Here is a 16761-nt window from a genome sequence, read left to right as displayed (position 1 = left end):
TCTTTTATTGTTGGCGTTGCCGGCATTGATGTGGACGCCGTCTTGAATGTTGCGTCGTGCAGCGCAGCGTGATCTCGCCGTCAAAAAGTCACACACTGCCAGCAGCAGCAGCAGCAACAGCCGCGGTCTTACTTTGTGCACCCCATGCCGTACTTTTTAAGAACGCGCTGTGAAATATAATTATTGTGGGGACAAAAAACCCCGAGCATTGACACATTGTAGCCAGAGGGTCTGGCCCGGCAGTAGAACCAGATAATCAAGGCAGGCCTCTGCTTGCACAGCGAACAACACAAGCAACACACTAACAGGGCTGGATGCACGCACACTCACGTGCACGCCCAGTCACTGTACAGCGACGCACACGCATTCGCACACGCACGCATTCGCACACGCACGCATTCGCACACGCACGCATTCGCACACGCACGCATTCGCACACGCACGCATTCGCACACGCACGCACACACACACTCATACAACACACCAACATGGCCACGCACAAACACGCACATTGGTGCGCACGTGCGCACACACAAAATCGATGCATGCACACGCGTTCACACGCGCACTCACGCAGTCGTGTAGACAATCACACAAAGACAAAGATCCCCCTAGAACATTAACAGGCTGTTGGGTGAAGTGCTGTTAGCGAGCATCTACAAATGCCAAAGCGGCAAACAAGGGGGTGAGTGGCCAGCACCACGTCTGGCCGCCTTTGTCTCCCCAGTGCTGATTTTACACAACCCAACCAGGTCGTCAATTAAGGCCGAGTCGACCTAGGGGAGGCCACGGGGGACCTGTTCAGATGTTGGTCACCGGCGTTTGCCGTGAGCGGGAATCGACCTCGGGACGCCGGAATCGTGACCCACTGCCCCAACCACCACACCACCACTCCCCACTGGGCAATACGTAACCCCTCACACACACACAGACACATACACACACACACAGACACATACACACACAGACACATACACACACAGACACATACACACACACAGACACATACACACACAGACACCACACCACCGCTCCCCACTGGACAATACGTAACCCCTCATACCCCTCACACACACACAGACACAGACACACACACACAGACACATACACACACACAGACACACACACACACAGACACCACACTACCGCTCCCCACTGGGCAATACGTAACCCCTCATACCCCTCACACACACACAGACACACACACACACAGACACCACACGTGGACGAGAGACGGGCACCAGAGGTTACAAATACCCCCCCCGCCCCCCCGTTGCGTGTCTCGTACCTGCGCTGCTGCCGCCGCCGCTAAAGTGTGCGGCACAAAATCGGCATCCCGGAACACGAACGAAACATGGACTGCCGAGTGTCAAGGTGATTAGCCCACGAGTGTCAAGGTGATTAGCCCACGAGTGTCAAGGTGGTTAGCCCACGAGTGTCAAGGTGATTAGCCCACGAGTGTCAAGGTGGTTAGCCCACGAGTGTCAAGGTGATTAACCCACGAGTGTCAAGGTGATTAGCCCACGAGTGTCAAGGTGATTAGCCCACGAGTGTCAAGGTGATTAGCCCACGAGTGTCAAGGTGGTTAGCCCACGAGTGTCAAGGTGATTAGCCCACCAGTGTCAAGGTGATTAGCCCACGAGTGTCAAGGTGATTAGCCCACGAGTGTCAAGGTGGTTAACCCACGAGTGTCAAGGTGATTGGCCCACCAGTGTCAAGGTGATTAGCCCATGAGTGTCAAGGTGATTAGCCCACGAGTGTCAAGGTGATTAGCCCACGAGTGTCAAGGTGATTAGCCCACGAGTGTCAAGGTGGTTAGCCCACGAGTGTCAAGGTGATTGGCCCACCAGTGTCAAGGTGATTAGCCCACGAGTGTCAAGGTGATTAGCCCACGAGTGTCAAGGTGGTTAACCCACGAGTGTCAAGGTGATTAGCCCACGAGTGTCAAGGTGATTAGCCCACGAGTGTCAAGGTGATTAGCCCACGAGTGTCAAGGTGATTAGCCCACGAGTGTCAAGGTGATTAGCCCACGAGTGTCAAGGTGATTAGCCCACGAGCGTCAAGGTGATTAACCCACTAGTGTCAAGGTGATTAGCCCACGAGTGTCAAGGTGATTAGCCCACGAGTGTCAAGGTGATTAGCCCACGAGCGTCAAGGTGATTAGCCCACGAGTGTCAAGGTGATTAGCCCACGAGCGTCAAGGTGATTAACCCACGAGTGTCAAGGTGATTAGCTCACGAGTGTCAAGGTGATTAGCCCACGAGTGTCAAGGTGATTAGCCCACGAGCGTCAAGGTGATTAGCCCACGAGTGTCAAGGTGATTAGCTCACCAGTGTCAAGGTGATTAGCCCACGAGTAGCAAGGTGATTAGCCCACGAGTGTCAAGGTGATTAGCCCACCAGTGTTAAGGTGATTAACCCACTAGTGTCAAGGTGATTAGCCGACGAGTGTCAAGGTGATTAGCCCACCAGTGTCAAGGTGATTAACCCACGAGTGTCAAGGTGATTAGCCCACGAGTGTCAAGGTGATTAACCCACGAGTGTCAAGGTGATTAGCCCATGAGTGTCAAGGTGATTAGCCCACGAGTGTCAAGGTGATTAGCCCACGAGCGTCAAGGTGATTAGTCGACGAGTGTCAAGGTGATTAGACCACCAGTGTCAAGGTGATTAGCCCACGAATGTCAAGGTGATTAGCCCACGAGTGTCAAGGTGATTAGCCCACGAGTGTCAAGGTGATTAGCCCATGAGTGTCAAGGTGATTAGCCCACGAGTGTCAAGGTGATTAGCCCACCAGTGTCAAGGTGATTAACCCACGAGTGTCAAGGTGATTAGCCCATGAGTGTCAAGGTGATTAGCCCGCGAGTGTCAAGGTGATTAGCCCACCAGTGTCAAGGTGATTAACCCACGAGTGTCAAGGTGATTAGCCCACGAGTGTCAAGGTGATTAGCCCACGAGTGTCAAGGTGATTAGCCCACGAGTGTCAAGGTGATTAGCCCACGAGTGTCAAGGTGATTAGCCCACGAGTGTCAAGGTGATTAGCCCACGAGTGTCAAGGTGATTAGCCCACGAGCGTCAAGGTGATTAGCCCACGAGCGTCAAGGTGATTAACCCACGAGCGTCAAGGTGATTAACCCACGAGTGTCAAGGTGATTAGCCCACGAGTGTCAAGGTGATTAGCCCACGAGCGTCAAGGTGATTAACCCACGAGCGTCAAGGTGATTAGCCCACGAGTGTCAAGGTGATTAGCCCACGAGTGTCAAGGTGATTAGCCCACGAGTGTCAAGGTGATTAGCCCACGAGCGTCAAGGTGATTAGCCCACGAGCGTCAAGGTGATTAGACCACCAGTGTCAAGGTGATTAGCCCACGAGTGTCAAGGTGATTAGCCCATGAGTGTCAAGGTGATTAGCCCACGAGTGTCAAGGTGATTAACCCACGAGTGTCAAGGTGATTAGCCCACGAGTGTCAAGGTGATTAGCCCACGAGTGTCAAGGTGATTAGTCCACGAGTGTCAAGATGATTAACCCACGAGTGTCAAGGTGATTAGCCCACGAGTGTCAAGGTGATTAGCCCACGAGCGTCAAGGTGATTAGCCCACTAGTGTCAAGGTGATTAACCCACGATTGTCAAGGTGATTAGCCCACGAGTGTCAAGGTGATTAGCCCACGAGTGTCAAGGTGATTAGCCCACCAGTGTCAAGGTGATTAACCCACGAGTGTCAAGGTGATTAGCCCACGAGCGTCAAGGTGATTAGCCCACGAGCGTCAAGGTGATTAGACCACCAGTGTCAAGGTGATTAGCCCACGAGTGTCAAGGTGATTAGCCCATGAGTGTCAAGGTGATTAGCCCACGAGTGTCAAGGTGATTAACCCACGAGTGTCAAGGTGATTAGCCCACGAGTGTCAAGGTGATTAGCCCACGAGTGTCAAGGTGATTAGCCCACGAGTGTCAAGATGATTAACCCACGAGTGTCAAGGTGATTAGCCCACGAGTGTCAAGGTGATTAGCCCACGAGCGTCAAGGTGATTAGCCCACTAGTGTCAAGGTGATTAACCCACGAGTGTCAAGGTGATTAGCCCACGAGTGTCAAGGTGATTAGCCCACGAGTGTCAAGGTGATTAGCCCACCAGTGTCAAGGTGATTAACCCACGAGTGTCAAGGTGATTAGCCCACGAGTGTCAAGGTGGTTAACCCACGAGTGTCAAGGTGATTATCCCACCGGTGTCAAGGTGATTAGCCCACGAGTGTCAAGGTGGTTAACCCACGAGTGTCAAGGTGATTAGCCCACGAGTGTCAAGGTGATTAGCCCACGAGTGTCAAGGTGATTAGCCCACGAGCGTCAAGGTGATTAACCCACTAGTGTCAAGGTGATTAGCCCACGAGTGTCAAGGTGATTAGCCCACGAGTGTCAAGGTGATTAGCCCACGAGCGTCAAGGTGATTAGCCCACGAGTGTCAAGGTGATTAGCCCACGAGCGTCAAGGTGATTAACCCACGAGTGTCAAGGTGATTAGCTCACAAGTGTCAAGGTGATTAGCTCACCAGTGTCAAGGTGATTAGCCCACGAGCGTCAAGGTGATTAGCCCACGAGTGTCAAGGTGATTAGCTCACCAGTGTCAAGGTGATTAGCCCACGAGTAGCAAGGTGATTAGCCCACGAGTGTCAAGGTGATTAGCCCACCAGTGTTAAGGTGATTAACCCACTAGTGTCAAGGTGATTAGCCGACGAGTGTCAAGGTGATTAGCCCACCAGTGTCAAGGTGATTAACCCACGAGTGTCAAGGTGATTAGCCCACGAGTGTCAAGGTGATTAACCCACGAGTGTCAAGGTGATTAGCCCATGAGTGTCAAGGTGATTAGCCCACGAGTGTCAAGGTGATTAGCCCACGAGCGTCAAGGTGATTAGACCACCAGTGTCAAGGTGATTAGCCCACGAGTGTCAAGGTGATTAGCCCACGAGTGTCAAGGTGATTAGCCCACGAGTGTCAAGGTGATTAGCCCATGAGTGTCAAGGTGATTAGCCCACGAGTGTCAAGGTGATTAGCCCACCAGTGTCAAGGTGATTAACCCACGAGTGTCAAGGTGATTAGCCCATGAGTGTCAAGGTGATTAGCCCGCGAGTGTCAAGGTGATTAGCCCACCAGTGTCAAGTTGATTAACCCACGAGTGTCAAGGTGATTAGCCCACGAGTGTCAAGGTGATTAGCCCACGAGTGTCAAGGTGATTAGCCCACGAGTGTCAAGGTGATTAGCCCACGAGTGTCAAGGTGATTAGCCCACGAGTGTCAAGGTGATTAGCCCACGAGCGTCAAGGTGATTAGCCCACGAGCGTCAAGGTGATTAACCCACGAGCGTCAAGGTGATTAACCCACGAGCGTCAAGGTGATTAGCCCACGAGTGTCAAGGTGATTAGCCCACGAGTGTCAAGGTGATTAGCCCACGAGCGTCAAGGTGATTAACCCACGAGCGTCAAGGTGATTAGCCCACGAGCGTCAAGGTGATTAGCCCACGAGTGTCAAGGTGATTAGCCCACGAGTGTCAAGGTGATTAGCCCACGAGCGTCAAGGTGATTAGCCCACGAGCGTCAAGGTGATTAGCCCACGAGTGTCAAGGTGATTAGCCCACGAGTGTCAAGGTGATTAGCCCATGAGTGTCAAGGTGATTAGCCCACAAGTGTCAAGGTGATTAACCCACGAGTGTCAAGGTGATTAGCCCACGAGTGTCAAGGTGATTAGCCCACGAGTGTCAAGGTGATTAGCCCACGAGTGTCAAGGTGATTAGCCCACGAGTGTCAAGGTGATTAACCCACGAGTGTCAAGGTGATTAGCCCGCGAGTGTCAAGGTGTTTAGCCCACGAGCGTCAAGGTGATTAACCCACGAGCGTCAAGGTGATTAGCCCACGAGTGTCAAGGTGATTAGCCCACGAGCGTCAAGGTGATTAACCCACGAGCGTCAAGGTGATTAGCCCACGAGTGTCAAGGTGATTAGCCCACGAGCGTCAAGGTAATTAACCCACGAGTGTCAAGGTGATTAGCCCACGCTTAACCAGGCCATGCACACCTGCGTCATTTGCCTGGACGCGTGCAGAGCGTAGGTGACGAGTGGGGGTGTGCGGGAGATCGCGAATTGGAGTGAGACAGATGAACATCGAAAGTGACAAAGTTGGAACTCTAAATGGGCATGAGCGACACGTGATTAGCGGCGGCGTTTGTTCCTAAACGAATCGTCGCTGCGCTCGCTTCACGAGTCCCGTCCCTGGCGACCGGGCGTGTTTTGCTCGTTGCGAAAGCGTGCCGCAAATATTTCTCGCGCGGCTGCCAAAGGCGGAATTTAATTTTCTCTCGGCCGAAGCCAGCTGGCAGACGGCGTCGCGAGCGAGCGACCGTGGAGAAGCGATAGTCACGAGCGTGTGCGCGCTCGTAGCGAGCGAGGGATCGTAGCTCGTGTGCGGTAGGGTTGATGCGAGCGAGCGCTTGTAGTGATTGAGCGGGCAAGTGAACGACAGTAAGGAGCGATTGATAGTGGCGATTTAGCGATAGTATAGGAGTGAGCCATAGTACAAGAGCGAGCGGAATCGGTGTCGTAGCGCCGTGTGGGTCCCAGCAGCGCGCCATGGCCGTGCCAGCGCGAGCATGAGCTCCCCGAGGGCCCCCTCGCCGCGCGTGCGGGTCGTGGCGAGGCGAGCGTCCGACTCGGCCCTGCTGGGGGGGCGGCCGAGGTCGCGACCTCGCGAGAGCTCCATCTTCAGCCTCCTGGGGTTCTCGCCGAGCCGAGGCGCCGACGGCGGCGGCGGCGGCGATGGCACCGACGGGCGAGACGGGGTCGGAGGGGCCGACGGGGAGGGGCCGCAGCAAGGCCTGGGCGACGTTCTGGGGGGCCTCTTGTCGGCGATGCAGTGGCCCAAGTGGTTGCCTTTCTCCGCAGATCCGGGCCTCTACCAGAACTTCACGGAGAAGGGGCTCTTGGTGAGCGACGCGCTGCGGGAGGATGTGGAGGCCGAAGAGGCGGAGGAGGCCACCGAGAGGAGCTTCCAGAGCGTGGGCCTGCCCCGGGCGGGGGAAGAGGAGGACGTGGAGGTGGCGGTGGCAGAACCGGAGTCGCCGGATCCCAGGATCATCATCAAACACCGGCCCTTCCGCACCACCTGGAGCCAGCTACCAGAGGTGGCGCTCACGTAGACAATTGCGACAATGACGATGACGACGATGATGACGATAAGGATGATAACGATGATGGTGAAGATGATAATGACATTTTTGCTGATGGTTTTGACGTGGTGATGGTGATGCTGATTGTCCGTGGTGATGATTGTGATGATCGGAGATAATGTTAAGAATGATTGTGATGCCAGTTATCACAGCATTGGCGATGATGACGATGTTGGTGGTAATGACAGCGATGGTTATGACGATGACAATTTGCATTGACTTTGCTGGTGACAACAGTGTGATGGTTGTGACTGATTGATGGTGATGCAAAGATACCCCTCGTAGCCTACACCGATTGTTGGGGCAAGTGCTGTTAGCGAGCGCCTGTTAAGGCCGGAACTGAGCACGGGGCAGTGTTGCGGCCACTCCTTGGCCCCCTTTGTCTCCCCGCCGCTAATGTTTACACACCGCACCGGGTACTCGTTTGAGGCTAAAGCAACCTAGGGGGAGTTCTCGGGTTCAGTCGTCACCCGCCACTGATGCGAGCTGCGGTGGACACCGAGCCTGGGTCGTGCGGTGCGCCAACCAGTGCGCCCTCACTCCCAAAACGCACGTGTGCACGCGCTCGTACACACACACACACACGCGCTTGTACACACACACACGCTCATACACACACACACGTGCTCGTACACACACACACACACGCTTGTACACACACACACATACACGCGCTCGTGCACACACACGCACGCGCTCGTACACACACACACGCTCGTACACACACACACCCGCTCGTACACACACACGCACGCGCTCGTACACACACACACGCGCTCGTACACACACACACGCTCGTACACACACACGCGCTAGTACACGCACACACGCACCACAGAGCTCCCCCGCTGCTATTTTGTTGACGCTGTAGCAACGTCTCGCAGTGCGTGTGAGAGTTCACGTGATTCCATCCCCCCCCCCCCAACCACCGCCCCCTCCCCCGTGCCCCCCTCCACCCCAATTGCTCTGCCAGGTGCGAGGCAGCTTGATTCTGCACGAGCTGACGGCCGATGAGCGCAAGAGGCAAGAGGTAAACGGGAAAAGTGAGCGCCTCCAGTGGGCGCGGGGTCATCGCTGTCGTTCACTCCTCACTCCGCAAGGGGTGGCAGGGCGGTCCAGCTCGTGTCTCACAGCGACGAGGTGGCAGGGTGATCACGCTCGTGTCTCACAGCGACGAGGTGGCAGGGTGCCTCACAGCATCTAGGGCCCTGGGCTTTCGCGACCTCTATCGTCCATGGTAGAGGTTTTAGGGTTAGATATTTATTTATTTACGAGCTCTAACCCCAACAACTTCTATTATAGGGCCCTGGGGTTCGACTCCTGACTTGGGCACCGTTCTGTGTGGAGTTTGTGTCTTCTCACCCTGGTCTGCAGAGTACGAGTGTGTCCGAGTGTGAGTGTCTGAGTGTGTCTGAGTGTGAGTGAGTATTAGTGGAGCTTAGTGACCCGAGTTCGATTCCCGCTCACGGCCAACTTCCAGTGATGATTATCTGAACCAGTCCTGGACCTCCCCTAGGTCGACTCATCCTCAAACGAGTATCTGGGGCGGTGTGTAAAAGCATCACCACTATGGAGACAAAGGCGGTTGGGCGTGGTTCTGGCCACTCACCCCCTCATGTACCGTGCCGGCCTTCACAGGGGCTCGCGAACAGCACTTGCCCCAACAGTCTTTTAAGGCTACACGGGGGATCTTTGCCTTTGTTGTGGAGTTTGTACGATCTCCCCCTGTTCTTCATTGGTTTCCTTCGTGTCCTCCACTTTGCTCCCATAGATTGAAAAAAGAAGTCACACCTTGTCACTGGCATTGGCCAAATATCTGAACGCTGAAAAAAATGACCTGCTAATGACTCCATTGGGATTACGCAGCAGTAGCAGCCCCACCATGACAGCATGGCAAGACCCTCCTGGAAACAACATCTTGAGACTCGGGGCTTTCCTGGGGTATTAAGCGTGTGCTCTTATACGTGCGCGTCCGCAGGTGATATTCGAGATCATCACCTCGGAGCACTCGTACCTGCACAGCCTGGAGGTGATGATCGGCCTCTTCAAGGAGTCGAGCGAGCTCGGGTCGACGATGAGCAAGCTGGAGCACCACCACCTCTTCTCCAACGTCACCGACATCCGCGACGTCAGCAAGCGGTGAGGCTCCCTCACCGTCGGTGGGGTTGGGAGCGGGGAGCGGTGAGGGTGAGGGGCGGGCTGACAGGCGAGGATTCGGGTGGGGGGGGGGGTGATAGCAGCGGTTCTCAAAGCCTTTCGGAGGCTGGGTGGTGGGTGAGGTGGTGGGGGTGGTGGTGGAGGCGGTGGTGGAGGCGGTGGGGGAGTTTTGGTGGGGGTCATGGGGGCCGGTGTGGGACAGTGGGGGCTGTGGGAGCTGTGGGGACGGTGGGGGCCGTGGGCAGCGGTGGGTGCGGTACAGGCTTCGGCATGGATACCGTCCAGGAGAAACTTTGCGTGTGCACGGGGAACGTCACAAACCGCACGGACACGCGACGTGACACAAGAGCCTCGCCAACGTAGCGTTGGCTACGGCATGAACACGCGTGATGTCGCCATGACGTGTGGTCTTGGTAACATGGGGGGGGGGGGGTGTGGGGGCTGAGGAGGGGTGGGGGGGGGTGTAGGGATCGGTGGTCTTGGTCAAGGGGGGACCATCGTCCCGAAATTGAGGGCCACTGGGTTAGAGTGAGAGTGAGGGTCAGGGTTAGAGTCAGGATTAGGGTTAGCGTGAGGGTTAGGGTGAGCATGGGTTAAAGTGAGCGAGGGTTAAGTGAGAATTATGGCAATGATCAGTTGAGGAACTATCTGTGATTGAATGGAATCCTTAACATGCACTTTGGAATCCTGGGGACGCAAATGCTATCGCTCCGATCATTCCTCCTCGTACTGTATCAGCTGGCCAATCGTTAGCCCAGCCTCACCATGAGATCTAAACAGGCCGATTTTTACTGCCCGTCTCGGGTCACCGCCGTGGTCATATTGATGACACCAAGGAGGTGTGAGCAGTGCCGTCATCAACATCACCAACAGTGATCACTCCTCATGCATCGCTTGGGAGGCCTCTGGTACCTACAACCGTCCATTACGACCCTTCGAGACATCACAACTCGCCACGTTCGTCAATAGCCCTCCGCTCTCTCTCCACAAGAGCAAGCACATACTGTGCCTTACGAGTGGAAGGTCTGTTTTATTATTATTATCATCATCACAAAACGTCTTGAGACCCGGTGAAGCTATCCCAAATAAATAAGTGACAATTACAGTTTTACGTAATAAGACTTATTTTTCGGATCTTTCGGTGAAGTCACGTAGATAGGTTCAAAGAAAATAACATGAAACTACGATATTCTTAGCTCTTTCGGTAACGTCACGTGACTTTACCGAAAGAGCTAAGAATATGAATTACTGCAGTCACGAAAGCTTTAAATTATAAATGAAACTACGATGTTTCAATCGCAACACAAGCGTTCCTGATGACGACCACTCGTGTTGCGATCGAGACGTCGTCGTTTTTAGTTATTTTCTTAGAACCTATCTACGTGATTTTACCGAAAGACCCAGAGAATTTGAATTCCTGCAGTCACGAAAGCTCTAAGTCAAGTAATAAGACTTCTTCACAATTCTGGCAAATCGCCTGATGATGCTGGTTGGTGTAATCACCAGCGAAATGTCACGGTACTCAGATTGTAAATATTGTGAGTTTACTCTCCAACACACAACCCGTGTGATGTACTAGTAACGAATTGGCATGTTCTGTTTACGTGACAAACCTTACTAATTGGCTGTGTCGGGTGGTGGCGGGTTTAATGACACATTTATATATTTACGCGATCTCACCCCAGAAAAAAACTTTTGTATGGATAATATTGGTCTCGAAAGCCTCCTACGTGTTACACTACAGTTTAAACAGTTAATTAAACTCCTCATGAGGTTGTCGCTTTTATGAATTATTTCCATGCGGGGATTGGGAGCCCTGTAACCATGCGAGAGGGTGCATTGGCGCTCGAAACGTGACACCGCCTTGGAATTTGGAGTCGCGTGTCTCCCCTCCCAGTCCTGGTCCGACCGAGAGAGCGGCGTGGGGGGATGGGAGGATGCAAAAAATAGATGGCGCCTTTCACGCGGATTATCTCGGGCGATGCCGGTGTCCTTGCCCAGTGACGCGCGCCAACATCGTTACGCATTGAGGCCGAAAGACATCACGGAGGGGAAGGGTCGTCGTGCTGTGCCCATCACACGCGCCCCGAGCGTCACGGTGTTAATGTCGCGAGCAAAATTATTGACGATAACGTGATCGTCAGCCTTTACGCGTTTGCTGTTGTTATTGTGATCGACGCCGGGCGTGGGGATCGTCCAGTGCGACGGGGACGAGGACTGGCTCGAGACGATGACGACGAAGCTAACGAGTCGGAGCGAATTCATTGTTGAGCGGCGCCATTGGAGATTGTGGTGCGCTGAGGAAGACCAAACGTGCTTATCGGCTACGGTCTGCGCACTAAAGGATTTACCCAGCGGCTAACTTGAAAAACTTTTGTTGCTGACAATCAACACCGGAGCGTACATAGCAGTATCGGCACGGCCGCAAAAGTGAACGTTTGTGATGTTTAGGGTGTTACGGCTGAATGACTTACGGCCGATTGGACGTCTGCCTGTGCGTGCGTATGTCTTGTCTGTACGTGCGTGGGAATGCACACACAGACACGCATGCGTGCACATCTATGCGCTCGGGCCAAAGCTTTTCCGTGTAGCCTGCACAGGCGGTTGGGGCAAGTGGTGTTAGCGAGCACCTCGTGAGGCCGACAAAGCACACGAGGTGATGAGGGCTGGCAGCGTGACCCAGCTGCAGCGTTGTCGCGGTCTGTTGCGGAAGTTTGCGGTTCGATCCCAGCAGCCGCCCCGGTTAATACCGCGGGTGGATTAACCATTAAATACGAAGTGCCGACTGCCTCTCCCTGTGACGAGTAGGCCTCGTGCAAGGCACCTCGAGCTGGGCTATCCGATTAGGCGATGACTCGCCAACGCTGCCGATAACCGACTCGATTTGGTGACGTAAATAGTTGGGGGGAAAAAAATCTCAATGCCGTTACCACGTGCTGCTGTACGGCAGGTTACGAGTTGGGCTTAATTGGGATTGTACTGTATAGGGTAGTACAATTAGGGCACGAGGTCAGGGGTAGGGTTGTGAGTATTTGGTCGGGGTATGGTTAGGGTCAGGCAAGATAAGGGGTTAGGGGTTGTACACACAGCACCAATCGTCGCCCACTCCTGGCAAGAGACCGATGACGCCAGGGCTCTCTTGTGAACGAGAATCGTCCTGGCCTCCCGAGTTTCTAGCCTCAAACTCAACTTGAGACGGAACTTCTCAGCCGCGTCACTCGGGGCGTGGCTTGTAGGGGGTTTCCTGCCTTTGGGGAACAGCACGTGGTGGTGGCGGCAGCCATTTTTGAAGGGGCCACCTATAATGAACGTAAATGAAAGTCGTCGATTCAACTTTTGGCTCCATTAAATTAACTTCAAAGACCCACCCCATTTGTGGGCCCAGCGCCGGAGGACATCTTGGCTACACCTACCCACGTGGTCACCCCCCTCCCCCCGCGCCCCCCCCTCCCGTAGCTGCAAGCAAAGCTGTTGACGTGTAACCGGTTGGGCAGGTGAGTGGGTTGGGCAGGTGCCCTGTACCGGGCAGGGACGTCATGATTATTCTTTTACTCGATGCCGCACCGCGGGCCTGCAGCCAGTGGTGTCACGCTCGCTGAGCAGCCAAGAGTGAGCCGTGACCCCGCGATTGCCGTTCGCACTGCTGCCTCTCCCTGCAGCTCTGTGAAAAAGAGCTTTATAGCTTATTGGATTCCTCCAGTATGAATAAATATTATTACTTCAAAAAAATATTCTGTCGGCTACTGCCATCACTCCCTTCACCGCCCACTCACCATCACTGTCGTGTGTGTGTCGGTGCGTTTGTGCGTGTTTGTAGGTGCGTGTTGGTGCGTGTAGGTTTGTGCGTGTGTGTGTTTAGGTGCGTTTGTGCGTGTTTATAGCTGCGTGGACGCGTGTGTGTAGGTGGGTGCGTGTGTGTAGGTGTGTGCGTGTGAGTGTATCTGTGTGTGTGGGGAGTGGCGGTGTAGTGGTTAGCGTCACTGGCCAGCATCAGTGACGATTGTCAGAACCAGTTCTGGGCCTCCCCTGGGTCGATTCAGCTTTTAATGAGAACTTGGTGCGGTGTGTAAACATCACCACGAGGGAGACAAAAGTGGCCGGGCGTGGTGCTGGCCATCAACCCCTCGTGTGTCGTGCCAACCTTCATAGGTGCTCGCTAACAGTGCTTGCCCCCGACAGTGCATTAAGGCTGTACAGGGGATTGTCGTCTTTATGCATGTCAATATAGCTGCATCTGTAGGTGTTCACGTGTATATACGTGCGTGTGTCTGTCGTGTGTGTGCGTGCGTGCATGCGTGCTGTGCGTGTCGCAGCTTCTTCGACGAGCTGGAGGCGCGCCACCAGGACAACGTCGTCATCGAGGACATCAGCGACATCGTGGAGACGTACGCGTCGCAGTACTTCCAGCCGTACGTCACGTACTGCACCAACGAGACGTACCAGCAGCGCACGCTGCAGAAACTCTGGTGAGACTCGCACGCTCGCACGCACGCTCACTCGCTTCAAAACTCGGCAAGACTCGGTGGCTCACTCAAGGAGACTTGGTGATTGCCTGATGGGAGACTCGCTTGCACAGGGAGACTCACCTGCTCGCTCATCCGTAGCAGCCTCTCTCGCTCGTAGCAAGCTCGCTCACTCGCAACAGACTCGCTCGCTTGCTCACAACGGACTCGCTCGCTCACTGCGCACTCGCTGCAAGCACTCTTGCCACTCACAAATGACATGCGCGCGAGTCGGCCACGCTCGATGAACAGCTAACGTCTTTTGTTTTATGGCTGCAGACTTTTTTAAATTCTAATTTTTTTTTTTATACTCAAGAGGAAGCGCTGTCCCGTTGTCGCCCCCAGGAGCTCGAACCCCCTGTTCAAGGAGACGCTGCGCAGGATTGAGATGAAGCCGGAGTGCGGGGGGTTGCCCATGATCTCCTTCCTCATCCTGCCCATGCAGCGCATCACTCGGCTGCCCCTGCTCATGGACGTGAGAGAGCGCACGCAGACGCACGTGGAGACACCACACAGCAGCGTGGAGTCAGGCTGGGGTCAGACGGGGGTCAGACGGGGGTCAGACGGAGTCAGACAGGTAGTCGTGCAATGCAGAAGGACCAATGCCCAAAACGTTGCTTATGATATTTTTTCTTTTTAAGGCCACAATGTTGATGATGGATATGCAGAGTTATTTTTGTTTTAGGTTACTCCAGTTAGGGCACAGGGTCAGACAGGGTAGCGTTGTGGGTAACAGGGTCGGGTTCGAGGGGTATGGTTCGGGTCAGGCAGGGAAGGGTGAGCGCTCGACACGGTGAGAGGGGTTGATGCTGGCGTCGTCGTTATAATCGTCTCGCCCTCGTACGTTCTCACGACGCAGACGATTTGTCAGAAGTCCAAGCCGAACACCTTCCAGTACGAGACGGCGAAGCTTGCTCTGAAGTCAGTGAGCAAGGTGAGGTCCTCACCATACCGAGAATCATTACACTCACCACACCCTCACCACACACTCATTACTCACCACACCCTCACCCCCTCATTACTCACCACACCCTCACCCCCCTGATCACACTCACCACACACTCACCCCCCTGATCACACTCACCACACACTCACCACACACTCACCACACCCTCACCCCCTCATTACTCACCACACCCTCACCGCCCCGCGTGACACCGCTGTACGTGACACGTGAGCGCGTCTGTCTCTGGCCGCAGGTGGTGAGGGACTGCAACAACGGAGCCAAGCGGATGGAGCACACCGAGATGATGTACACCCTGCAGACTCAGCTCGAGTTCAAAATCAAGGTGACGGTTTTGCCGACATCGCCGGCATCTCCCAGGGCGCGGTGGCCAACGCGGTGGCCACCGCGTTGGCCACCGCGTTGGACACCGCGTTGGACACCGTCCCGGTGCGCTGCGCCGCCCATGCCGTCGGCAGTCGCGCGTGGAACGATTCAGCCCCCCCCTCCCCTCTCATTTCTCCCTCGGGGGGGCGGGGGGGGGGGGCTCGAGCTCCCTGTGTCGCACCCCCCCTGCCTCCCCCTCCAGTGGCGTCTCTATCTCCCCAGGTCTCTCCCCACATGTCTGTCTCTCTCTCCATGTCTCTCCCTGCGTGTCTCTCCCCGCATCTCCCCCCGCGTCTCTCTCCACATCTCCCCCTGTGTCTCTCCCCACGTGTCTCACCGCACGTCTCTCCGTGTCTCTCCCCACGTCTCTCCCCGCATCTCCCCCCGTGTCTCTCCCCATGTGTCTCACCGCACATCTCCCCCCGCGTCTCTCTCCACGTCTCCCCCTGTGTCTCTCCCCACATGTCTCACCGCACGTCTCTCCATGTCTCTCTCTCCGTGTCTCTCCCCGCGTCTCTCCCCGTGTCTCTCCCCGTATCTCCCCCCGCGTCTCCCTCCACGTCTCCCCCTGTGTCTCTCCCCACGTGTCTCACCGCACGTCTCTCCATGTCTCTCCCTGCGTGTCTCTCCCCGCATCTCCCCCCGCGTCTCTCTCCACGTCTCCCCCTGTGTCTCTCCCCATGTGTCTCACCGCACGTCTCTCCATGTCTCTCTCTCCGTGTCTCTCCCCGCGTCTTTCCCCGCGTCTCTCTCCACGTCTCCCCCTGTGTCTCTCCCCACGTGTCTCACCGCACGTCTCTCCATGTCTCTCTCTCCGTGTCTCTCCCCGCGTCTTTCCCCGCGTCTCTCCCCGCATCTCCCCCCGCGTCTCTCTCCACGTCTCCCCCCGTGTCTCTCCCCACGTGTCTCACCACGTGTCTCTCCATGTCTGTCCCTGCGTGTCTCTCCCCGCATCTCACGCCGTGTCCTTCTCCACATCTTCCCCCGTGTCTCTCCCCGCGTGTCTCACCGCACATCCCCCCGTGTCTCTACCTGTGCAGCCGTTCCCGTTAGTTTCCGCGTCGCGGTGGCTGCTGAAGCGCGGGGAGCTCGCCACCTTCGAGGAGGAGTCGAGAATCTTCCGCAAGAGCCACAACAAGCAGCTGGTGCACCTCTTCCTCTTTACCGACGTCCTCATCATCACCAAGAAAAAGAGGTGAGCGCTCGGCCCCCAACTCAACTCCCACGGTGAAACTTTCCCCGCAAATTCGGTGTCATATTTCCTGGCCCGGCTTCCCCTCGTTGGGGCTCCTTGGGCTCGGTATTCAGGCAAGAGGGGAGGGCGGGGAGGAGCGTTGGGGCCTTGGCGCAGCTCCACAATGTCGTAGAGGGGTCCCTGCTGGAGGGAGCTCTTGCGAACTCCTCTGCAGGGTATTTTGGTCTACTCTTCCACACCGGGCCAGACTTCTTGAAAGAGGCGTGAGACCCCGCACTTTACCCCGCCACGTGTCGCTTTGCCTGTCGCCTAACCGAGGCGGTGGTGGGATTTAAGAAACCTCGCGCGGCCACTGTTTCAACTGCCTCGCCCGGG

General features: G+C 55.4%; 1 protein-coding gene across 2 annotated transcripts in view; it reads left to right on the top strand.

Moving 5' to 3' along the window:
• The window catches only part of LOC116950449 (rho guanine nucleotide exchange factor 16-like), a 38643-nt gene that overhangs the window by 15253 nt on the left and 6629 nt on the right, over positions 1-16761 (top strand). For both annotated transcript variants that reach the window (XM_032968199.2, XM_032968198.2), the window contains exons 5-12: positions 6919-7157; positions 8176-8232; positions 9181-9341; positions 13673-13825; positions 14207-14336; positions 14721-14795; positions 15061-15150; positions 16232-16386. In XM_032968199.2, the coding sequence (XP_032824090.1) occupies positions 6919-7157; positions 8176-8232; positions 9181-9341; positions 13673-13825; positions 14207-14336; positions 14721-14795; positions 15061-15150; positions 16232-16386 (1060 nt within the window). The remainder of the gene's footprint in view (positions 1-6918; positions 7158-8175; positions 8233-9180; positions 9342-13672; positions 13826-14206; positions 14337-14720; positions 14796-15060; positions 15151-16231; positions 16387-16761) is intronic.

The sequence above is a fragment of the Petromyzon marinus genome, chromosome 39 (genome assembly GCF_048934315.1).
Source record: "Petromyzon marinus isolate PM22_M1 ecotype Great Lakes invasive population chromosome 39, UKy_Petmar_22M1.pri1.0, whole genome shotgun sequence".
NCBI lineage: Eukaryota > Metazoa > Chordata > Hyperoartia > Petromyzontiformes > Petromyzontidae > Petromyzon > Petromyzon marinus.
Note: the sequence above shows the minus strand (reverse complement) of the source record. Positions and strands in the feature narration are given on the sequence as shown.